Consider the following 25,255-nt stretch of genomic DNA (forward strand, 5'->3'; position numbering starts at 1 on the left):
CATTGTCTCCTATAGGGTTGGAATGGCAGAGGTCTCTTGAAGCTTATCTCATTCCTTTGTGGTGTGGACTTATTTATTTATTTTTTCCCCAGTATTTTATTTACTAGGGTGACTATTTTAAGCTTCAGGCCAGTAGGGGAGGTGTTCTTGGGTAGAAACCTGTTGTGGCTAAAGCAGTTGGGTAAATGCAACAGCCAATGGTGGGCAGAAGTCACAGCCTTGACAGAGCGTGGCTGGGAAAGCTGTCAGTGGAATGCACTGAGGTCTTATCGGGGTAAAGGTGGGAGCCATCTCAGCTAACCTGCCGGGTCAGCAGGGAAGCTGGCTATCTCCTAGACCCACTTCTGATTCAGTGGTCCGGCTATTTATCAGATGGGCACTTCTTCATCTGCAGGAATGCTGATCTTCTGGGTAGAGAGGAGTTGTGACTCTACATCTTATGCAAGCCTGAACCTGGCGGATACTCCTCCCGTGGGGATGTAGTCACTGTGAAGTGTTCCAGAAAGGCTGTCTATAGGTGCACACATGCTCAGCTCCTGTGGGAGAAGCCCTAACTGTCTGCAGTGGTGAATAAGGGGGAAAAGAAGCCCCCTTCCCCAAGACCCTTTATGAGCACCAGGGCTGCCTGACTGTTGGGGTAGAGCTGCAGACTTTCCCAACTGAGCCCAGCACTGCAACTATGCCTCTGCTGAAAGAAATTTACCACTAGTGGAAAGATCTGGGACTCAAAGCCTGCTGTCCCAAGTATTTTGTCCCATGGGATGTTCCTTTGCTATGGTGCACTTCCCCTTCCCCTAGGAGTAGGAGTCCCTGAGAGCCAGATTACTGTGAATGCTGTTGCTTCTCTGGGTCTAGCTGCCCAGTGGGGCTGCCACACTCCAGGCTGGTGCTGCAGAATGTCTGCAAAGAATCCAGTGATGTGACCTGTCCTCAAGTCTTTCAGCAGTGGGTACCAGCACCAAGTCTGATGGGGGTGGCCAGGGAGTGACACAGACTCTGAGATTCCTTAGATATAGATAGCCTTAGTATGTTGGCGTTCTCAAATGCCGATTGTCATAGTAATGAACCTGTCCTGTTGGCAGATTCAGGACCTCCTGGTTAGCCAGAGTGGTACAGGCAGTGGTGATGCACAAGTTTTTTCCTTCCTGGGCACAATGTCAATGTTATTCTACCTGGAGATACTTTAATGGACTTGTAATGGACTGTGTTGATTGGCCTGCAGCCAGGAAGTGATGCTTGCAAGAGAGCGCCAGCTGTGGTAGTAGTGGTGGGATTTTTACTTGCCTTGTGTTACCCAGGGGAGGTACTCTCATTTCTCAGGTGATGGGTGGGGCCAAAAAGCTCCCAAAAGTTTTTGTCTTTTGTGTTAAGCTACCAGGGTAGGTGAAGGGACAAAGCCAGGTGGGGGGCTCAGTCACATAGGTCTGTGCTCTGATTCCCTGCATGCAGGGAAAGCAGCAGCCCCCGTGGGAGTCAGGAGGTGGTTCTCTGGCCTCTGGAGTAATGTTCCAGAGAGGAACATAGCTGCCTCTGCTGCACGGAAGAGTTCACACAGGGAGTGGGGAGTAGTATGCGGCAGTAAGCCCCACCCAGTTACCATGCACTTGGCAAGGCAGATCTGACACCCACCGTAATCTGCTAGCAGCAATGAGCTAAGTTCCAGGCTGTCTATGCTCAGAACTCAAAACTGCCCCAGGGTGTAAGCCTTCCACCTGGAGATAGCAACTGCCCCTCCCAGTCTGCTGGCAAAGGCAGGGCGTCCAGCTCCTGCACTCATGGCTGCAGCACACTTCCCACTCGCTGCCTAGTTCTGGCCAAGGGAGTTTGTCCCCACTCGAGGTTATATTGTGAAATTTAGTTGAGGGCTTCTTTCAACCTGCAGCCACTGCTGAGTTAGCTGGCAGCCTTCCGCGAGGTCCCCTGTGAGGTACAATGGCTTCCCTCAGTCTGCATTGGAGAATGCATGCAAGGCTCTTCCCACTGCTGCTCCTACCTTTGTATTCCTCACCACTCGCTAAGTCAGCTCCTGTGCTGGCTGGGGTTAAGGTCCTTCTCTGTGGCTTGGATTTCCAGGTTCCCTGGTGGGGATGTATATCTTGGAGGCAGTCTCTCCCCCTCTCACACTCAGGAGACTTACAGTTTTTTGCTTGGTTCACGGTGTAGGCTGCAGCCTGCTACTTCTTTCAAAGGGTCTATGGATTTTTTCAGGTTTCCTAAGTTCCTGTGTTGCTTCTTGGAAAAACAGTTCCCAGAGTGAGTCTTTACGCGCTATTTTGTCTTTCCTAGTGGGAGAGGTATGCTAACACTGCCTCCAGTCTGCCATCTTGGGAAAAAACCTTCCCTGTATTTTTTATATATATACATATATATGTATATATATGTATATATATGTGTGCGTGTATATATATAGTTTTTTTTTTTTTTTTTGGAAATGGAATCTCGCTCCGTTGCCCAGGCTGGAGTGCAGTGTTGTGATCTCAGCTCACTGCAACCTCTGGCTCCCGGGTTCAAGTGATTCATGCCCAGCTAATTTTTGTATTTTTAGTAGAGACGAGGTTTCGCCATGTTAGCCAGGCTGGTCTCGGACTCCTGACCTCAAGTGATCTGCCCACCTCAGCCTCCCAAAGTGCTGGGATTACAGGCGTGAGCCACCATGCCCGGCCTTCCCTGTGTATTTTATTTAAAAGAAACTTTCCCTGTAGTGGGTGTTTGAAGTGTATGGAAGTATGTGACCAGAACTTACGTTGGAGAACATTTCAAAGAGGAGAGTCTATGTGAGATTTGACCCCTCCTCCCGCAAAAATATGTATATAATTTATTTTCAAGCATCTTTGAATAGACATTAAATATCAAAGCTTAGAAATTCAAGGCAATACTTTCAGATTAATGTTGTCCTTATGTGCACTGCAAAACACAAAATTATAGAAAGTTATGGTGTTGTGACTTATTCTTCATTATCATAATTTAGTGATTCTAGGTTCTTTTTCTAGTCATTGTTTAACATTTTCATAAAAGTCACATGTAATAATGTAGCTCTTTAAAAAAATAAAGTTATCACTCTTAGTGGAAATACTATTTTTAGGATTTATTGATTAAAATTAGTAAATGCTTAGTATAAAAGAAATCATTTATTTCATTGTGAAAACTCATCCACCTCTGTGTTTTCTCATAACATATACCAAATTTTCTTAGCAGAGTGGGAAGGAAGTAGAATTTTTGTTTAATGGAAACAATACAGTAGCTATTTCCTGGACTGTATTTGGGTCAGATCATTTACCTGCTTTCCTTATTACTACTGTTAAAGTTCCTGTGAGGTCTTCAGGAACTACAAATGGATAATGTGTCTGAGCCTTGACTTCACTGTGTTAAATCTTCTCTAGAAGCATAGTGATCTAAAATACATTGAATCATTGGTACTGGTAGTTTAGCCATTAATACTTAAAACCCTTGGCTATAATTTGTAAAAGTTAGTACAGTGTCTTGTATCTGGGTTGGGGTGTCTGACCACTGATAATGCCCAATGTCCTGAGAAGTGGAACTTCCAACATGTGTTAGGTAAGTTCCATCAGAAAGCTGACCTCCTTCTCTCCCTTCAGATCCTCAGCCAGTGCCATCTAGGAGGTAGAGAAGGGTATGAATTCTAGGGGGCTTTACCTGTTAGCCTGTTTAGTAAAAGCAGAAAATGCTAACTATATATTTTATTTTTAATTAATTAATTAATTTTAAACATAAATATGAGGCCTCACCATGTTGCCCAGGCTGGTCTTGAGTGCCTGGGCTCAAGCAATCCTCCTGCCTTGGCTTCCCAAAGTGCTGGGATTACAGGCACAAGCCACCACACCTGGCCAAAACTATGTATTTTAGAAGTATAAGTTATAAAGATATGGGTTAGGTGTAAAACCAAATAGCCTGAGTTTGCACTGACATAAAACTAAGGTTTACTATGGCCACATAGGATAAAATTACACTTTATTACGCTTAATCAAATGTCAATTTCAGATTATTTTTCAAACCTATGATTATTTTTCAAACCTATGATTATTTCCTTGAGAAATCTGTTTAATGTGTTTTGAATATTTTTGTAGGTGCTTGATAATGGCAGTTTTGAAAATAATGTTTTCTCAGTATGGAATAAATTTCATTTAACCAACATGTTTGAAAACCAGTTCGTGTACTGTTACTTTCATTTACTCATCCAAAATTTGTTGAGTGTCTACTTGGTGTTAGGTCCTGTGCTAGGTGATTTTATTAATATTTATTTGGAAAGATAAGAGATACACCCTATCACATAGTGATGGAAATCTGCTGTAGCAAATTTAGAATAAAGTAGGGATTTTATCTGATATTTGCATCCAGAAGATGAATAGTGAAGGGGTTCTTTTAGCATCTATGTATTCATGATATAATGAAAATACCTGCCAGCACACATTTTTGCTGGTTAATGCTCAAATTTTCAATTTCCTCTTCTTTCCAGTAAGGCACACTTCCTAAGGAGCACCTTTTCTGACTTTCTTGACTAGGTTAGGTTTCCTACATATGCACTCTGTATTTTTCCTTAATAATCTCACCGTAATTGTAATTTAAAAATTGTCCGTCTTGTCTCTTCAGTTCCTTTTAGGCTGTAAAGTCCCTAAGGCTCCCAGTGCCTCAAATATGCTTGGCACTCAAATGTTTTTTAATGGTAGTTTTAGACTTTTTTTTCCCATTGCAATCTGCTGGGTATTTTCCATCATGCTTCTGCCTCTTTCCCATGTCCCAGGACAAGGCTTCATGGGAGGTAATGGGCACAATTCTGTGCAGTGGCGACTTAGAAGCCAATTCATGATGATTGCATATGGAGCATCCTGAAGGTAAAGGCCATACATATGCCAATTATGATACTCCCTTTTGCAGGGGAAAGCCCACTTATCCTTAACTTGGATCTTAGTCACCTGCCATATTTTTGGTTAAAATCTTTACAGTATAGTTTTAGCTTGAGCCTCAGGCCCTCCAAAATAAATTATTTACAGGAAAAATAATTTTAACCTTTGGGGTGAATAGCATTGAATGTTCTATTTAGGAGTTTTAACTTTGAAGCCATTTAAAATTTCAAAGTAGGAGAGTTAACAATTTATCAGACTTTTTGTCTTAGGAAGATACTCTGATGTCAATGCATAGAGTATATTAGAAGAGATAGGAGATGGATTATCACTTAGCCAACATTTGTTGAAAATCTACCTGTGTTTGGCTTGTGCAGGACAATGGAAATGTATAGATGGAAGACATAGTCCCTGCGTCTCACAATCAGTTAGGGGGAGACAGACAATTATACTATGTCATAACTTTATTTAATTAGCAGTGTGTTAAGGGTAATTCAGTATGGGTGGAAACACAGAAGAGACACTTCAGAAGAAGAGTTTCAGGGAAGGCTTCTTAGAAGAAGTGATAAATGAGTTCTTTCTAAAAAGTAGGCGTTTATCAGGCAAAGAAGATAGGAAATATTTTTCTGTACCTTTCTAGGCAGAGGGAAGAGCACCTTTGTATATATTGGTTAAGGGTTTTAATTTTAGTTATCAAGGTGAGAATTAATGAATGATATTTAAGAAGCAGAGTATGTAGCACTTGGTGAGTGAACACTGGTTATAAGCTTTTCTTTTCTTTTTTTTTTGAGACAGAGAGTCTCGCTGTGTTGCCCAGGCTGGAATGCCGTGGCACAATCTTGCCTCACTGCAACCTCTGCCTCCCGAGTTCAAGCGATTCTCCTGCCTCAACCTCTTGGGTAGCTGGGACTACAGGCACAAGCCACCATCCCTGGCTAATTTTTGTATTTTTAGTAGAGATGGGGTTTTCCCATGTTGGCCAGCCTGGTCTCTAACTCCTGACCTTAGGTGACCCACCTGCCTCAGCCTCCCAAAGTGCTGGGATTACAGGTGTGAGGCACCGTGCCCAGCTGATGATAAGGTTTTCAGCCTGCCTTGATGATTGGGAAATACTGGCATCAGTGCAGGTATAGTGAACACTAGGAGGTAAAGTTGGGCAAGTGATACTCAGTTTTGGATCTGTGGATTTTGAGTTATAGTGGGATATTCTCTTGGTTGTATTATATTACGCATCTTGGGAAATTGATGTCAGTTTAGAAGTGACATTAGGGCTAGAGACTGAGATTTGGGATTCACCATAGAAGGAGCAGCTAAAGCTCAGGTCCGTCGGTAAGATGTTAAGAAAAACTGTGGAATGGAGAAGGACAAGAAAACTAGAGACAGAATTTGGAGAATAAGTCGATACTTTTTTCTTTTAAGCCACAATCTAAATAAGGAGTTTTAAGTTAGTTTCACCCCCACCCCCCACCCCTTGTTCTCCACCCCCCGCCCCACCATTCTATTTCAAGCGGAGAAAAACATAAATAAGAAGGACATAAACATTTGTTAGTAGTTGATTATTGAAATCCCAAGGGACTGAAAGACTGCCCAGCGTCTTATAGCAATGTAAAATCAACAACAACAACAAAAATAAGTAAAGAAGGCTACATAGAGTCAAATGAAAATTCCATTTTATTTAAATGTCAGGGCAGGAAGGTTTTTAACAAGGAGGGTTGCAAGCAAGTTTACGTAGTGAATCAGTAAATGAGTTAGAATGCCCCTCAGAATTCCAGGTAATTAAGATTTTACTTTGTAAACTCTTTGTTTTAGTTTGTATCTGTTTCATTTTTCATATTTAAATTATGTATATTCAGAGTGCCCTTGATTTATAGGAAGTATATCCAATTTTCTCATGTGGAATATGTTAATAAAAGATTAAGGCTGGGCATGGTGGCTCACACCTGTAATCTCAGCACTTTGGGAGGCTGAGGCGGGTGGATCACCTGAGGTCAAGAATTTGAGACTAGCCTGGCCAACATGGTGAAACCACATGTCTACTAAAAAAAAATAATAATAATAATACAAAAAATACAAAAAATTAGCTAGACATAGTGACATGTGTCTGTGATCCCAGCTACTCAGGAGGCTGAGGCAGGAGAATCACTTGAACCCGGGAAGTGGAGGTTGAAGTGAGCTGAGATCATGCCACTGTACTCCAGCCCGGCAACAGAGTGAGACTCTGTCTCCAAAAAAAAAAAAAAAAATTATTAAATACTTATACTAAAAAAGAATAGGTATGCTCTCATAGTCAAGGATATGTGAATTTCTTATTTATCACAGAGCTTACTTGGTTTCACATACCTCTCTTAGACCAAGTACATGCAGAATTTAGAAGTCAGAGTAAATGAAACCAGATTGTTGAAAAATGGGAAGGGAAATAACTTTCATATAGCCATTTTATTATTATAGAAACTACTAAGTGGGTGTTTCATGGACTTTGGCAAGGAAATGCTGTGGCATTTTGCAACTCAGCCTCGCTCTCTAAGTATCTCTGATGTCAAAGCTAACTGGAGTGGTTAGCATTGAAATTTTCACTTAAGTACAACAACAGCCACTGTTTATCAAGAACAATACCAGGCATTCTACGTGGATTATCTAATTTACTCTTCATAACATTCTTGCAAATAGTGGTGGTTAAAAATAATAAATGCTATAATTTGTCAAATGCTTAATTTATTCCAAGCATTGTGCTATGTACTTTTTTTGTTTTTGTTTTTTGAGACAGAGTGTTGCTCTGTTGCCCAGGTTGGAGTGCAGTGGCACCATCTTGACTCACTGCAACCTCCACCTCCTGGATTCAAGCAATTCTCCTGCCTCAGCCTCCTGAGTAGCTGAGACTACAGGTGCCCACCATCATGCCTGGCTAACTTTTGTATTTTTAGTAGAGATCAGGTTTCACCATATTGGCCAGGCTGGTGTCGAACTCCTGACCTCAGGTGATCCACCCGCCTTGGCCTCCCAGAGTGCCAGGATTAGAGGCATGGGCTACTGTGCCTGGCACATTGTGCTATGTATTTAATCTATATTAATTTATTCTTTGTGGAAACTGAGTTTATGTTTGTAAGTAGACATCTTATTCTTCTATGAGATTCAGAAGAGTTAAGCGACTTGCCTTATGTCTTAACTGCTGCCAGTAAGACAGGATTCAAACTCAGCCTCTGATTCTAAAACCTGTATTTTTTGCCTTTTACTTACTACCTCACTGTCATTTCAATTGGGTGGCAATGGGGAATATTGACCTCCCTGAAGCTTGTGACTGGTAACCAAGAAGTGTCACTAAAGTAAAATGAAGCAGAAGATTTAGGGCCACCTTGAACCAGAGCTATGTTAGTCTGTACAGACCCCTTTTCAGGGTATGAGTGCCACCTGCTGGAAGGTTATGATGAATCTGATGTGGTTTATAAAGAGCAGCTTCCAAAAGGCCTGTCATAGGTGTGAAAGTGTCAACTTTCAAATACTTAATCTTAAATTACAGTTTTAGGAGTGCTGGAACATTTTGGAATTAGGCAAATTTCCTATTTGCCATTATACACACTACTTCATTTACCTTCAGTTCTTTGGGAAGGGGGAAGAGGTGTTGATACTCAGTGCTTTCTAAAATAAAGTCAGTGATACCATTCTCACTAAGGGGAAAGATTGATGGTCAAATGAAACACACTGTTACTTAAAAGAGATCAAATAAGAATAGAAAATTGAATTTACTTTGAGATAAGTGAGTTATTGAAGTATAAGAGGACCTTTCCATTCAGAATACCCTTGAAAAAGGAGTCAGGGACCCATGGGGACATCATAGACTTGGAGAACAGAAAGTGAAAAGGGAAGAAAGATGTATAGATAAAAATACGAATGGATTCTCGAATTTTTAGTCTAGTACAGACTCTCTAAATTGAGTCAGGATCTACAGAAAGTTTAGAATTCTAACTGTAGATTATTTTACGTTTAGAACAGTGAAAAGTGGACACTTTAAAAATAGCTACTTACATGCTTTGAAAGGGGCTCAGATAAAATACTAGCATGTTCATTGAACATTTTTCATTAGGCTCCAGTGGGATCATGTTACTGAGCTGTGAGTATCTGGCATGGAAGACGTTATCAGGTAATATGAGACACAGGAAAATCATGGTCTGCTTAATTGCTATTTAAGTGTGATTACACATATTTGTAGTTGTGTGACATCATGTTGAACAAATATTTGTTAGACGAGAGATTAAAGTCCGTTGGTAAAATCTGGTTTTGCCAAGAGATGGGGAAAGTACAAGTATGGCCATCTCCTTCTTTCACTGTGTCCCTTCTCAGATAACCACATGAAAAGAAGCTGGCACAGTATGATAGTGTCTTATTTTGGTAGGTGGATTTCTGGAAAGGTCTGTCTTTTGGTGTGTGTATGTATTTGTTTTTAAATTATAAGAGTAATGCTCATTGTAGAAAACTGGTAAAATAGAAAAAATAGAAAGAAATATCATTAAATATAAATTATAAAATAGAAAATAGAAAGAATTATAAATTTAATTATAAATTATATATATAATAAAAAATAAATTTTTATATAAACATAAAAAAATTATAAATTATATAAAAAATAGAAATAACTATTGTTAATGTTTTGGCATATTTCTGTTGGTTTTTTTGGTTTTTTTTTTTGAGGCAGTGTCTCATTCTGGTGCTCAGGTTGAAGTACAGTGGTGTGATCTCAGCTCACTGCAACCTCTGCCTCCCCGGTTCAAGCGATTCTCCTGCCTTAGTCTCTTGAGTAGCTGAGACCACAGGTGTGTAGTAGCACGCTCAGCTGATTTTTGTATTTTTAGTAGAGATGGGGTTTCATCATGTTGGCCAGGCCGGCCTTGAACTCCTGACCTCAAGATATCAAGTGATCTGCCTGCTTTGGCCTCCCAGAATGCTGGGATTACAGGTGTGAGCCACCACGCCCAGCCTATTTTCTGTTTTATAAATATATCTCTTCATATTTTTATTTATTTATTTATTTATTTGGAGACAGTCTCACTCTGTTGCCCAGGCTGGAGTGCAATGGGACGATCTCTGCTCACTGCAACCTCTGCTTCCCAGGTTCAAGCGATTCTCCTGCCTCAGCCTCCCGAGTAGCTGGGATTACAGGCATGTACCACCACACCCAGCTAATTTTTGTATTTTTAGTAGAGATGGGGTTTTGCCATTTTGTCCAGGCTGGCCTCGAACTCCTGGCTTCAAGTGATCTGTCCAACTCGGCTTCCCAAAGTGCTGGGATTACAGGTGTGAGCCACTGCACTCAGCCTGTGGTCCTTTTACATTGTATCACAACATTATAGTCTTTCCTTGAGTAATTAATGTATTTTAGTATATATATTTTGAGGCTACAATATGTGGCTATTTACCATAACTTACTTATCAGTTTTCTTATTATTGAACATTTAGGTTGTTTACTGTTGTTCATTTGTTTCTTTCAGTAAACAGCAGTAGAAAAGTTAACTTCTTTGTTTTTTTCAGTAAATAGAGGTAGTGAATACACTCTTGTGTAATGTTTATCCCTTGGACATAACTACTAAAAAGGTTAATCTCTGCTTCACTTGTGTTTCCCTGTATCCCCTGTTCCTTTGTGTTATTTTCTTTAGGATTTTGTAGCACTTATTGTGCTCATGGCCCTTTCAGGAAACACCCTCATAGCACTCCTTTGTTCTTCGAATTATACACCAGGTTGAAGATCCCATCCTGAGATATTCAGAGCTGTGTTTCTGCTCTTTACCTCAAGCCAGCACTCTTATTCTTCTAGTAGAGTAGGTGCTAATTTAAAGAAGTCTTCCTTTTTAAGCCTAAAGTAAATGGAGCTTGTGGAGGGTTAGCGTCCCTGGAATAATTATTTTAGATATTGTCTATTCAATTTGTTGAAAACAGAATCATTTAAAACACCTTTTGAAAGAGAATAACTTATAAAAGGGTAGCAAAGTTTTATTAGGTTACAGGCCATTACTGGTAATTTTGTGAATAAGAACCAGTTCCATAGATTTAATTTATTTGACAAATATTTATTGAATGCTTATTATGTGCTAGGTATCATTTTATGCACTGGAGATATAAAATCAACAAAAATCTTTGCCTTCATGGAGCTTATATGTTAGTGGAGAGAGACAGACAGTAAATAAAATAAAACAGTTTCATGTCCATTTAGTAGCTTCATGTCAGACAATAAACAACTTCGTGTCAGTTCAAGTGACATATTTCTGTACGGTGAGTATTTAATGATTGTTTTCAAAAAAGGTAAAATTATGACTGTGATACAGGTATAAGATGAACACATTTTAATGATTTTATTTAACTGTCTTTAAAAAATTTTTTTTTATGTTTTTAGAGACAGAGTTTCGCTCTTGTTGCCCAGGCTAGAGTACAGTGGTGCGATCTTGGCTCACTGCAACCTCCGCCTCCCGGGTTCAAGTGATTCTCCTGCCTCAGCCTCCTGAGTAGCTGGGATTATAGGCACCCACCACCACACCTGGCTAATTTTTGTATTTTTAGTAGAGATAGTGTTTCACCATGTTGGCCAGTCTGGTCTCAAACTCCTGATCTCAGGTAATCTGCCCTCCTTGTCCTCCCAAAGTGCTGCGATTACAGGCATGAGCCATTGTACCTGGCCTCCTTCTTCTCCTTCTTCTCCTTCTCCTTCTCCTCCTCCTCCTCCTCTTCTTCTTCCTCCTCTTCCTCTTCCTCCTCTTCCTCCTCCTGCTCTTCTTCTTACTTCCTCCTCCTCCTCCTCCTTCTTTCTTCTTCCTCTTCTTCTTTCTTCCTCCACCACTACTACTACTACTACTTCTTCTTCCTCCTCCTCCTCCTCTTCTTCTTCTTCTTCTTCCTTCCTCCTCTTCTACTTCTTCTTCTTTCCTCCTCCTCCTCCTCCTCCTCCTTCTCCTTCTTCCTCCTCCTCCTCCTTCTTCTTCTTCCTCCTCCTCCTTCCTCCTCCTCCTCCTTCTTCTCCCTTCCTCCTCCCTCCCTCCCTCCCTCCTCCCTCCCTCTTCCTTCTTTTTTTTTTTTTTTTTCTTTAGAGACTGGGTCTCATTCTGTCACCCAGCCTGGAGGGCAGTAGTGTGATCATAACTCACTGCAGCCTTGAATTCCTGGGCTCAAGCAGTCCTCGCACCTCAGCCTTCCTAGTAGCTGGGACTACAGGCCTGCACCACCATGCCTGGATAATTTAATTTTATTTATTTTTTTGTTGAGACGGGGCTCTTGCTGTGTGACCAGACTAGTCTCAAACTCCTGGCCTTAAGTGATCTTCCTGCCTTGGCCTCCCAAAATGCTAGAATTACAAGCGTGAGCCACTGCGTCCAGCTTATTTCACTTTTTGAATGAAGGAACCAAGCCGGTATTATAGCCCATTCAAAGGAGAAACTTTAAAACACATACATGTACAGATCAGAAATATTGAAATGGATATGCAAATTGAAGCAAAACCGGCTTCTTCCACTATTGGGGAGGGAAGTCAGTGAACCTCTACCAACAGCACAGAATTTGTATGCTTATAGTTGAGAATTATTCTGCATCGTTTTCAATTATGTGTAAGATACAGAGTTGTAAAATAGCTTCTATAGAATCAGAGTCAGGTAACCGAAAGGATGGGCCCCTAACAATTTTTTTCTATTGAATTACAAATAATTTTTCTACCTGAGTTACTAGAAAGCTTTTGGTTTTCTACAATTTCTTTAGAATTGTAGATAAGGGATATAGAGTTACGGTATGTTTGAAAGTGTTAGTATTTGCAGAAAGGTAAAGTGCAGAATGGTGGTTACGATTTTAAGTAGAAAAGTTAGGGAAGACTCACTGAGGAGGAGATATTTGAGAAAAGAGTTAAAGTAGATGAGGATTTTGCCTGAGTAACTGCAATGATGGAGTTGCTATTAACTGAGGCTGGGGAAGAGCAGTTGGAATAGAGGCTACTGGAGATACTTGACTAGAGGGTAGTGGAGGTAGAGAGCGCAACTTCAGTTTTGGCCTTTAAGCATTCAAATGGAGCTGTTGAGGCAACTGGATACACATAGCTGGAGTTCAGGGGAGATGGGTGGACTAGAGATAAACATCTGGGAGTTAATGCGTATGGGTGACATTTAAAGCCCCCAAACTAGATGAGGTCACTTAAAGAGCTCTTTCAATGTGTCAGGCATTGTGCTAGTCACTAGAAATACATTTAAAAATGTCTTTCTGGGCTAGTGTGGTGGCTCACACCTGGAATCCTAGCATGTTGGGAGGCTGAGGCAGGAGGATCACTTGAAGCCAGAAGCTCAAGACTAGCCTGGACAACAAAGTAATACCCCATTTCTACAAAAACATTAAAAAATTAGCTGGGCATGGTGGCTCACACCTGTAGTCTCAGCTACTGAGGCTAAGGCAGGAGGATGGCTTGAGCCCAGGAGTTTGAGGCTGCAGTGAGCCGTGATCGTGCCATTGTACTCCAGCCTAGGAGACAAAGCGAGATCTTGTCTCAAAATAAGTAAGTAAGTAAGTAAAATTGTCTTTGTCTTCAAGAACGTTGTGGTCTAATGCAGGAGGAGGGCAGGCGAGAGATGCAAACAGTTAAAACATTGTAAGATACTCTTAATATAATTGAGTGAGGCCAAATCTGAGAGTCATGAAACATGTACAGAAGGTAGTCAAAGGGTGGTACCTTTTCTAATAGCTGGCTTCTCCACTGACCCATTTACCCTAGCATGTTGCCAGTGATACTAGGGGACCTCAGTGGTGACACTTCTGCATAGCTTACAAGACTCCCTTTATATGGTCTTTGCCTCACATCCTGCTTTGATTCCTTAGACTTGTTCATAGTGACAGATGATCAGTTAAGGATTTTTGAAATATCACTCCTGGCTGCAGAGTGAAAGGTAAATTAGAAGAAGTAACAAAAAAGATATAGGTAACATTGGCTTGCTATTTCTTTGCCTCAGTCTGCCTTCATGTTGATATTTAGTGACTTACAGAAACCAACAGGGTAGAAAAAGCGTAAGAGGTACACAGAAATAGAAAGTGCATATTGATGCTCTAGAAAATGCAAATTTGGGGATTAGGGAAGAATTTCTAGTAAATGTGTGTAGTTGTAAACTTTACACTCTTCCCTCTTATACAGGCAGACCTTAGAGATATTGCAAGTTTGGTTCCAGACCATTGTAGTAAAGCAAATATTGTAATAAAGCAAGTCACTCAAATTTTTTGCTTTCCCAGTAAAGTCATATTTATTATACTGTAGTTTGCAGTATAAGCATACACCGCTATAAGTGTCCAGTAGCATTATGTATAAAAATGTATATATCTTAATTTAAAAATACGTTATTGCTAAAAAGTGCTAATGATTATCTGAGCTTCCCAGGTTCATAATCTTTTTGCTGGTGGATGGTCTTGCCTCAGTGTTGATGGCTTCTAACTGATCAGAGTGGTGGTTGCTGAAGGCTGGCATGGCAATTTCTTAAAATAAGACAACAATACAGTTTGCTGCATCGATGAACTCTTTCTTTCTTGAAGGATTTCTGTGTAACGTGCAATGCTATTTGATAGCATTTTCCCATAGTAGAACTTCTTTCAAAATTTGAGTCAGTCCTCTCAAACCCTGCCAGTACTTTATCAGCTAAGTTTATGTAATATTCCAAATTATTTGTTGTTATTTCAGTGGTGTTCACAGCATCTTCACCAGGAGTAGATTCTATCTTAAGAAATCACTTTCTTTGCCCATCCATAAGAAGCAACTCCTCATCCATTCAGGTTTGATCACGAGATGGCAGCAATTCAGTTAATCCTCGAGCTCTACTTCTAATTGTTGTTCTCTTGTTATTGCTACCCTATCTCATTTCCTTCCTCCACTGATATCTTGAACCGCTCACAATTATCCATGAGGGTTGGAATCAACTGTTTCCACTTTCCTGTTAATGTTGATGCCTTGACCTCTTTGAAGGAATCATGAATGTTTTTAATGGCGTCTAGAATGGTGAATCCTCTCCACAAGGTTTTCAATTTACTTTGCTCAGATCCATCCGAGGAATCACAATCTATGGCAGCTATAGCTTTATGAAACTTATTTGTTAAAGAATAAGACTTGGAAGTCAAAATGACTTCCTGATTCATGGGCTGCAGAATGGATGTTATGTTAGCAAACATGAAGACATCATTAATCTCCTTGTACATCTCAATCAGAGCTTTTCGGTGACTATGTGCATTGTTAATGGACAGTAATCTTTTGAAAGGAATCTTTTTTCTAGGTAATCAGTCTCAATAGTGGGCTTAAAATGTTCGGTAAGCCATGCTGTCAACAGATGTGCTGTCATCTAGGCTTTGTTGTTACATTTATGGAGTACAGGTAGAGTAGATTTAGCTTTTTTTTTTTTTTTGTGATGGAGTCTTGCTCTTGTTGCTCTTGTTGCTGGAGTGTGCTCTTGTTGCCCAGGCTGGAGTGCAGTGGCACGATCTCAGCTCACCACAACCTCCACCTCCTAGGTTCAAGCAATTCTCCCGCATCAGCCTCCTGAGTAGCTGAGATTACAGGCATGTGCCACCATGCCTGGCTAGTTTTGTATATTTAGTAGAGACAGGGTTTCTCCATGTTCATCAGGCTGGTCTGGAACTCTCGACCTCAGGTGATTCGCCCACCTTAGCCTCCCAAAGTGTTGGGATTACAGGCATAAGCCAATATGCCCGGCCATTTAGCATAATTCTTAAGGGTCCTAGGATTTTCAGAATGGTAAATGAGCATTGGCTTCAACTTCAAGTCACCAGGTGCATTAATACCTAGTAAGATAAACAGCCTGTCCTTTGAAACTTTGAAACCAGGCGTTGACTTCTCTCTAGCTATGAAAGTCCCACATGGCATCTGTTTTCAATAGAATTCTCTTTTGTCTACATTGAACATCTGTTGTTTAGTGTAGCCACCTTCATCAATGATGCTAACTAGATCTTTTGGATAACTTTTGCTCCATCACCTTACACTTTTATGTTATAGAGGCGACTTCTTTCCTTAAGCCTCATGAACCAACCTCTGTTAGCTTCAACCTTTTCTTCTACAGCTTCCCCACTTCTCTCAGCCTTCACAGATTGAAGATAATTAGGGCCTTGTTCTGGATTAGGCTTTGTCTTTCTTTCTTTCTTTCTTTCTTTTTTTTTTTTTGAGACAGAGTCTCGCTCTGTCGCCCAGGCTGGAATGCAGTGGTATAATCTTGGCTCACTGCAACATCCGCCTCCGGGGTTCAAGTGATTCTCCTGCCTCAGCCTCCTGAGTAGCTGGGATTACAGGCACCTGCCACTACACCCAGCTAATTTTTTGTATTTTTAGTAGAGACGGGGTTTCACTATGTTGTTCGGGCTGGTCTTGAACTCCTGACCTCGTGATCCACCTGCTTTGGCCTCCCAGAGTGCTGGGATTACAGGCGTGAGCCACTGCACCCAGCCAGCTTTGTTTTAAGGTAATGTTGCAGCTAGTTTAATCTTCTATCCAGATCACTAAAACTTTCTCCCTATCAGCAATAAGGCTGTTTTGCTTTCTTATCATTTGTGTGTTCAACAGAGTAGAACTTTTAATTTCCTTTGAGAATTTTTTCTTTTTATTCACAACTTGGCTAACTGGTGCAAGAAGCCTAGCTTTCAGCCTGTTTTAACTTTTGGTGTGCCTTCCTCAGTAAGCTCAATCATTCTAGCTTTTGATTTAAAGCAAGAGATATGTGAGACTCTTCCTTTCACTTGAACAGTTAGAGGCCATTGTAGTTTTATTAGTTGGCCTGATTTCAGTCTTATTGTTTCTCAGACAATAGAGAAGCATGAAGAGAGGGAGAAAGATGGGGAAACAGCTGGTGGGTGAGGCAATCAGAACACACAACATTTATAGATTAAGTTTGCCATCTTATGTGGGTGCAATTTGTGATGCTTCAAAACAATTACAATAGTAACATCAAAGATCACTGATCACAGATCACTGTAACAGATATAATAATACTGAAAAAGTTTTAAATGTTGCAAGAATTACCAAAATGTGACACAGAGACATTAAGTGAGCTTCATGATGTTAGAAAAATGGTGCCAGTAGACTTGGTTGATGCAGGGTTGCCTTCTACTTGGGAAAAACACAGTATCTGTGAAGCAATGAAGTGACTATCTGTATGACATATTGAAAGGAGACCTAGGCAAGGTGCAGTGGCTTACACCTGTAGTCCCAGCACTTTGGGAGGCTGAAGTGGGAGGATTGCTAAGGCCAGGAGTTCGAGACCAGCCTGGACAACATAGTGAGACTCTATCTCTACAAAAAAAGTTTTTTTTACAAAAGTGACCTATATGGTGGTTCCTCAAAAAATTAAACATAGAATTACCATCGGATCTAGCAATTTCACCTCTGGGTGTATATCTAAAGGAATTGAAAATGGGGATTCAAATAGTTACTTATACACCAATATTTAGGGAACATTATTCATAATAACCAAAAGGTAGAAACAACCTAAATGTCTATTGAGGGGCAAATGGACAAACGAAATGTGGTCTATACATATAATGTAATAGTAATCAGCTTTAAATAGGAATGAAATTCTCATACATGCTACAACACGGATGAACCTTGAAGACATTATATTATGTGAAAAAAGGCAGACACAAATAGGCAGACTCTGTATTGTTCCACTTATGAGCTACATACCGACAACAGTCAAATTCATAGAGACATAAATTAGGACACTGATCAGCAGGAGCTGGGGGTAGGTGGCAACCTGGAGATACTGTTTAATGGTATAGATTTTCATTTTGAGATGATGAAAAAGTTCTGGAAATACACAGTAGTGATGGTGGTTGTGTTTAATCCCACTGAACCAGTATAGATAGTAGGATTAAGTAAATATACTAAGTATATCTGGTATACTTAAAAATGATTGAAATGGTAAATTTTACATTATGTATATATTTTACCCCAATAAAAAAGATCTAGAAATACCATGCTACTGTAAAAAAGAACAAGGAAGATTATTTTTATTTTTTTCTTTTAAAAAATTTTTCTTTTGTCAAATCTCTTCTCACCTGAAGGAAGTATTTCTAATATTGATACTGTCCTAATACTGAGAGATTTCCAAGATAGAGTAAGGGTGAAAAAAAAAAAGGGTGCAGAGCAGTGTGTATGTTATGCTATCTTTTGTGTAAACAATGCAGGATAAAATATATATTCATATTTGTTTTTATTTGCATTAAGAAACATTGCAAGGATAAATAAGCAATTAATAAAAGTTGTTACCTCCAGGTAAGCAAGAGGAGTGGTAGTGAGACATTTCAATATATCTCCTTGTGTATACTTTGATCTTTGAACCATATAAATGTATTATCTAGTCAAAATAATTTTTCAGCAGAGGACTTAAAATGAATTTAAGGGATCAACAATTGGAAGTCACAGAGAATGTAGTTTTTTAGAAGTGTTGATTAAATATTGCTACTGTGACATCCACTTTCCCAGACAAGCGAGGTCTAGGAATCAGGGATCTGTGCCAGTGTTGGGTGTTTCAAGAGCCTGGTTTAGATGCAGAAGTGGAGTTTTACTTTCCCATCTACTTCAGGCTGCAAAGAGAACATATTTTGCATAGGGAATAAAGGCAGACTCTTTAAGTTCATCAATATCAAGGAGTTAGAAAGAAGGAGACAGTCATTGTGCCTGGGGTGAGGTCTCTTACCAGGGTCTAAGTGCTTCAAGGCTGGCCATGGCAATGGGGTCATTAAAAACAGGGTTTGCCAGAGCCAGAGAACATGAAGTGTTCAAAATGGCAAACTCTCTAGATTTTGGGAGGCCAAGGCAGGCAGATCACTTGAGGTCAGCAGTTCGAGACCAGCCTGGCCAACATGGTGAAGCCCCGTCTCTACAAAAGATACAAAAATTAGCCAGGTGTGGTGGCACACACCTGTAATCCCAGCTACTCAGGAGGCTGAGGCAGGAGAATCGCTTGGAGGCAGAGGTTGCAGTGAACTGAGATCGTGCCTTTGCACTCCAGTGTAGGCAACAGAGCAAGACTCCGTCTCAAAAAAAAAAAAAGTTACTAAAGTTACTAGAATGGGTAAGCAATTTATTTTTCTCTGCTTCATTGATCTATTTATGTGTCTGTCTCCCTTACCACATTGTGGGAACTGAAGACATGAACTTTAGCTGTAGTGGAAAAAGCATGGGCTTTGCAATCAGGCAGATCTATTTAAGTCCAAACCCCTTCTCTTTTTAGCTATTTGACTTTGGTCAAGTTATTTTTATCACACTGAGCCTTGGGTTCTGTGTACATCATAAAATTGTTCTAAAGATTAAGTGAGAGAAAAACATTTGTATATAATCATCTTGTACATAGAAAATATTCAAGGGAAGTTTTCTCTTTCTCTTTTTGCATCTTCCACAGAGCTTTATATTTAAAAGTTATTCAAAACATTTATTAAATTGAATATGTTTCTCTTTACCTATGAAATCTGAACCCTGGTTAAGGACAGCCCGAGGCAGGCATATTTCTAAGGCTTTTACCTTGAGCAATAATGTCATTGTTGCTAAATATTTTATCAAGCAGCTGTCTGTTATGCGCAAAGTGCCGCTTCTGCTTGCTGCTCTGGTTTATCTTTCCTCCATATCATCAGAGTCCAGCTTAAAGCTTTTACTTTGTGAAGTCCTGTTCCTTTTTTTCTGTTTACAGAACCTGTTCTCAACTTCAGTTTTTATAAGTGAGCATGACGGTCCTTCCCTTACACTCACTACTCTTCAAAAAACCCTCAACCACACACTCTAGGGATGGATAAGTATAGGGATTGTTAAATATCTTTCCTTGTTTTGTCACATATTTCTTGAGCACCAGTACTGTACTAGGGTAGATATAAGCAGTATTAATACATGATTCCTGCCTCCCAAGAACAGTTTCTTTAGTAAAAAAGATATGCATGTACAAAAATATAATTATTTAATGATATGATATTATTTTTGTTTGCTGTTTTACATTTACCATTTAAAATCATATTTTTAAAAACACATTCCTGCTTGCAGTCTCTGACAAGAAAGAAAGTAAAACAAAACAAAACACATACACCCATGCACATAGAAAAAGGATTGGAAAGATATGCACCAAGATGTTGACAGACCTTATCTCTGAATAGAGGTATTTTGGGTGGTATTTTTTTCTTTCATTTTGCTTACCCGGATTCTCTAGATTTTCAGAAATTTTGTTTTGAAGTTATAAGACATTCATCATTTCCCCCTCCTTGCTAACACAACAGTGACCCCTCTCTTTCTTTTGCATTCAGCTTTTGCGAGAATTGAAGCACCCTAATGTGATCGCATTGCAGAAGGTGTTCCTCTCTCACAGTGACAGGAAGGTATGGCTGCTGTTTGATTATGCAGAGCATGACTTGTGGGTAAGTATAATCTCACTGTATTTCTAGGATTATTTTATGTAGGTATGGAGCATATTTATATAAAATACATATTGTTAATGCACAGAAAGGAAAACTTGCTCTGTTAGCCATACTTCAAAGTAAATATAAACATAAATGTTGATTTTGAAGAATTTAAGCAATAAACTAACATTTTACTGAGGAGATAGTATTTGTAGTATTTAGAAATTTTACTTCAGAAAGATTTTAATGAATGGGAGACTATACTTTTTTCGGGGGGGGCGGGGGGCGGCGGGGAGGGAGTTTCGCTCTTGTTGCCCAGTGCAGTGGCACGATCTTGGCTCACCGCAATCTCTGCCTCCCAGGTTCAAGCGATTCTCCTGCCTCAGCCTCTTGAGTAGCTAGGATTACAGGCATGCACCACCATGCCTGGCTAATTTTGTATTTTTAGTAGAGACAGGGTTTCTCCATGTTGGTCAGGCTGGTCTCGAACTCCCAGCCTCAGGTAATCTGCTCACCTCAGCCTCCCAAAGTGCTGGGATTACACGCATGAGCCACCACGCCTGGCGGGAGACTATACTTTTATGCAAGTAATTAATGGCAATTTACTAATATGTATAGTGAAGATTAAGGATGTTTTATCAACGTATGAAAGAAGCAAAAAATTCTAATTCCTGTCTTTTCAAATTAGGAATCAGAACATTTAAACACTTTTATCTGAGGAACTGCTAAAAGTAACAAACTTCAAATCTGGCAATAAGTTCAAATTATGGATAATTAATTTAGCACCACTATGCCTGGCTAATTTTTCAAAAATGTTTTATAGAGACAAGGTTTTGCCATCTTGCACAGGCTGGTCTTGAACTCCTGGGCTCAAGTGATTTTCCTACTTTGGCCTCTCAAAGTGTTGAGATTACAGGCATGAGCCATCACACCCAGCCTTGTTTGTTTGTTGGTTGGTTGGTTGGTTGGTTGGTTTGAGACAGGGTCTCGCTCTATCACCCAGGCTGGAGTGCAATGGCAAAGTTATGGGTCACTGCAGCTTTGACCTCCTGGGCTCAAGTGATCCTCCTGCCTCAGCCTCCCAAGTAGCTGGGACCACAGGTGTGTGATCACACTGACTAATAAATTTTGATTCAATATAATGTGGTTTATCATCTGTATAAGTTATAAATCTCTTGAGGAATAACTTTAACAGACTCAGGTCTTAAAGAAACTTTCAGAGTGTATGCTATTATAGCAGATACGGACAAGAATTTCCAGTGTGTTGTTTTCAATTCTTTTCATGGATATTCACAGACATTGTACTTTCCCCATTTTTCTATATTTCCCTGTATGTCAACCAAGGCTTACTTGATAGTGTATGTACTTTACTTTGAACATCAGTGAGGTGATGAAAGAATATGATGTAGTACATTGGAATAGTCAGGTCCTGTAGAACTGTACTGTCCAATACCATATTTCAAAATAAATATAATCATAAATGTTGATTTTAAAGAATTTAAGCAATAAACTGACATTTTACTGAGAAGATAGTATTTGTAATATTTAGAAAATTCACTTCAGAAGTATCTGAAGTACACACATTGATTTTAATTGATTTTACCTGTTTCTTTCTTTCTTTCTTTTTTTTTTTTTTTTTGAGATGGAGTTTCGCTTTTGTTGTCCAGGCTGGAGTGCAGTGGTATAATCTTGGCTCACTGCAACCTCCACCTCCTGGGTTCAAGCAATTCTCCTGCCTCGGCCTCCTGTGTAGCTGGGATTACAGGCATACGCCACTACGCCCAGCTGATTTTGTATTTTTAATAGAGACAGGATTTCACCATGTTGGTCAGGCTGGTCTTGAACTCCTGACCTCAGGTGATCCGCCTGCCTTGGCCTCCCAAAGTGCTGGGATTACAGGTGTGAGTCACCACACCCAGCCTCTTTTTTTTTTTTTTTTTTAATGTAGCTGTTAAAAAGTGGAAAGTTATACATGTGGCTCCCAGTATATTTCTACTGGAAATCACTGCTATAGTATAAACTCTAATTTTCTATTATTTCTTAAAATCAAATCAATGTTATTACTGAACAGCTTATAAAAATAAGAAAGCTGTATAAGTAGCTTAATAATTTTACATACCATTTGGTCATCTTAAAGTTACTGGAGCACTATTGACAATTTCATCAGTATTGTTTGCATAGTGTTTTGATGGTCCTCAGTGTCCCTTTTATGTTTTGGACAGAGGCAGGAGTGGGGTGGGGATGGAGGTGGAGGTGGGAGCACTGAGGGGCCCGGCAGCATTTTTTCCCTTTCAGTACAATATTTTTATAACCCACAATATTTATGTGGATATAAAAATTTGAATATGATGACCCAGTTTTATTTATTTCAGTGGGATTGAATTTCCTATTTTTTCTCTCTTCTCCTTTTTAGCAATTTCATATTTAACATTAACTCCCAGGAATATATTCTTATTTATTCTGTGCCAAACAAAGATGGAAGTTTTCCAATAATTCAAATATACACCTGATCAGTGATGTTACCCAAGTGTACTAAGTGCTAACTGTTTATAGAAAGTGAAGATTTACAGTTTTTCTTTCTTTTTTTAATCTTTCATTCTGTCAGTAGAGAATATAATACTCTTCTTAGGTAGCTGTTTCAATATCAGTCCTTTTTACCTTTTGGTCCTATTTAATGAAAATCGTAATGGTTTCAGTAAATTTAGTCATTTTAACCCCTCATTAACAGGGTCACATTCACCCTCAAAATAGATTCAGTTTTGGTTGAACTTATTATTCAAATTATTTTTCTTTGTGTCATTATTGGCCTTTAATAAGTAATTTTAAAATATAGAGCATTTATTACAGCATTGATTGTGTTTTATTGGCATAGATATTAGCAAATACTATATTATTATGTTTTTTTTTTAATTTTTAGCATATTATTAAGTTTCACCGTGCATCAAAAGCAAATAAAAAGCCCATGCAGTTGCCAAGATCTATGGTTAAATCCTTACTTTACCAGATTCTTGATGGTATCCATTACCTCCATGCAAATTGGGTGCTTCACAGAGACTTGGTAAGTATTTTTCTTTTAAATTCATCAATATATTTTTCCCTCCTCTTTTAAAAAATTTATTTTCTTCTTGGTACCAGTATAATAAAACATTAATTATAGAAAAACTTGAAAATACACCTAAGCAAAAAGGAAGATAAAAATCACCCATAAACCTGTAATCAAAAGATTAACACTCTTTAACATTTGGTGTATATCATTCCATTATATTTATGCATAGCTGTAAAATATCAGTGTGATTTTGAACAAATGATTACAATTTTAATGGAGTAGTCACATGTGAAACATGCACATTTCAATCCAAGTTGTTCTTCATATTATTGCTGACTAATATGAAGTAAAAATGTAATTAATACTGAGTTCTCATTTTTCTTTCCCTTAAAATCTCAACTGAAATAATGACACTGCATCTAGTAAAAAGAATGTTATCAATATTAATAAACAAATGAATAAATCTAACAGGTGGTATATACTTATTAGGCAAATTAGCTGCAATTTAGTGTTTGATTTTACTTTTTTATTCAATATACATGTAACCATCATTTACTGATATCTAATTATATTGCTAGGTATTCATCTTCACACTGTTGTTATTTTAGTTTATGTTGGTGCAAGTTTCTTTTGTTTGTTGTTAAGAAGATATGGTTATGGAATAGCTGTAATCCTCATTTGCTCCTCAGTTTATCATCAGAGATTTTATTTTGCTCCCACAAAGTGATTTCATGATCTTTTGTTTCTTAGGCTTTTGAAAATTATTGGGATATGGTAGGGATACATGTAGGTAAATTCCATTTTATTAACTGATGAGAAGTGTTTATTGATGAAAGGATCTAGTTAGTATCCCTTGGGACCTTGTCAGTCAGGGCTACTTATCTGACTTGACCATGTCTTGCTGTGACATTGTATAAATTGGGGTCAAATGATAGTGACCACAAAAGATGTATTTACCATATTAATAGGAGCATTTCTCCTTATAATTTTTTTTTTTTTTTTTTTTTTTTTGAGACAGAGTCTCACTCTCTCGCCCAGGCTGGAGTGCGGTGGCACCATCTCGGCTCACTGCAGCCTCCACCTCCTGAGTTCAAGCAGTTCTCTGCCTCAGCCTCCCGAGTAGCTGGGATTACAGGCACCCACCACTGTGCCTGGCTAATTTTTTGTGTGTGTGTGTTTTTTAGTAGAGACTGGGTTTCACCATCTTGGCCAGGCTGGTCTTGAACTCCTGACCTCGTGATCCACCCTCCTTGGCCTCCCAAAGTGCTGGAATTACAGGCGTGAGCCACCACGCCCGGCCTCTCCTTATAATTTTTAACTGTAAGATTCTTTGAGGCTTCCACATGTCCACTTTACTATTAGCTATGAATCAGCATGTTTTAAAATGATTATTGGGCTGGGTGTGGTGGCTTATGCCTGTAGTGCCAGCACTTTGGAAGGCCGAGGTGGGTGGATCACTTGAGCTCAGGACTTCGAGACTGGCCTGGGCAACATGGCAAAACCCCATCTCTAACAAAAAATACAAAAAGTAGCCGGGTTTGGTGGTGCGCTCCTGTGGTCCCGGCTATTCGGAAGGCTGAGGTGGGAGGATGGCTTGAGCCTGGGAGTTGGAGGTTGCAGTGAGCTGAGATCACTACAAACTCTGCCTGGGCAACTGAGCCAGACCCTATCTCAAAAGAAACAAACAAAAAGATTATTGGGTACATGATGTTGTTCTAGATCATGAGAAGAACTCTTTCATAAATGGGCTTTTAGATTTTAATCTGCCGTGCACTTAGTGAAACATATGCAGGTTATATATTTGAGGTTATGTTCATCTTTGAATCATTGATCAAAATTTTTTATTGAAGATTAATTTATGTGAGCTCCTCTCTCTTGTTTCATAAAATTCTATATTTTGTTCTAAACAGCACAGCTTAACATATTTTATTCATGATATGGTCACGTGAATGTCCACTGATAGCAAAATTTAGTA

General features: G+C 39.4%; 1 protein-coding gene across 5 annotated transcripts in view; it reads left to right on the plus strand.

The window, feature by feature from the left end:
• The window catches only part of CDK19 (cyclin dependent kinase 19), a 218,374-nt gene that overhangs the window by 133,845 nt on the left and 59,274 nt on the right, over positions 1 to 25,255 (plus strand). For all 5 annotated transcript variants that reach the window (XM_023206026.3, XM_023206028.3, XM_023206029.2 and 2 more), the window contains 2 exons: positions 20,142 to 20,252; positions 23,152 to 23,292. In XM_023206026.3, coding sequence (XP_023061794.1) covers positions 20,142 to 20,252; positions 23,152 to 23,292 — 252 coding nt within the window. The remainder of the gene's footprint in view (positions 1 to 20,141; positions 20,253 to 23,151; positions 23,293 to 25,255) is intronic.

The sequence above is a fragment of the Piliocolobus tephrosceles genome, chromosome 5, assembly GCF_002776525.5.
Source record: "Piliocolobus tephrosceles isolate RC106 chromosome 5, ASM277652v3, whole genome shotgun sequence".
NCBI classification, from domain to species: Eukaryota; Metazoa; Chordata; class Mammalia; order Primates; family Cercopithecidae; genus Piliocolobus; species Piliocolobus tephrosceles.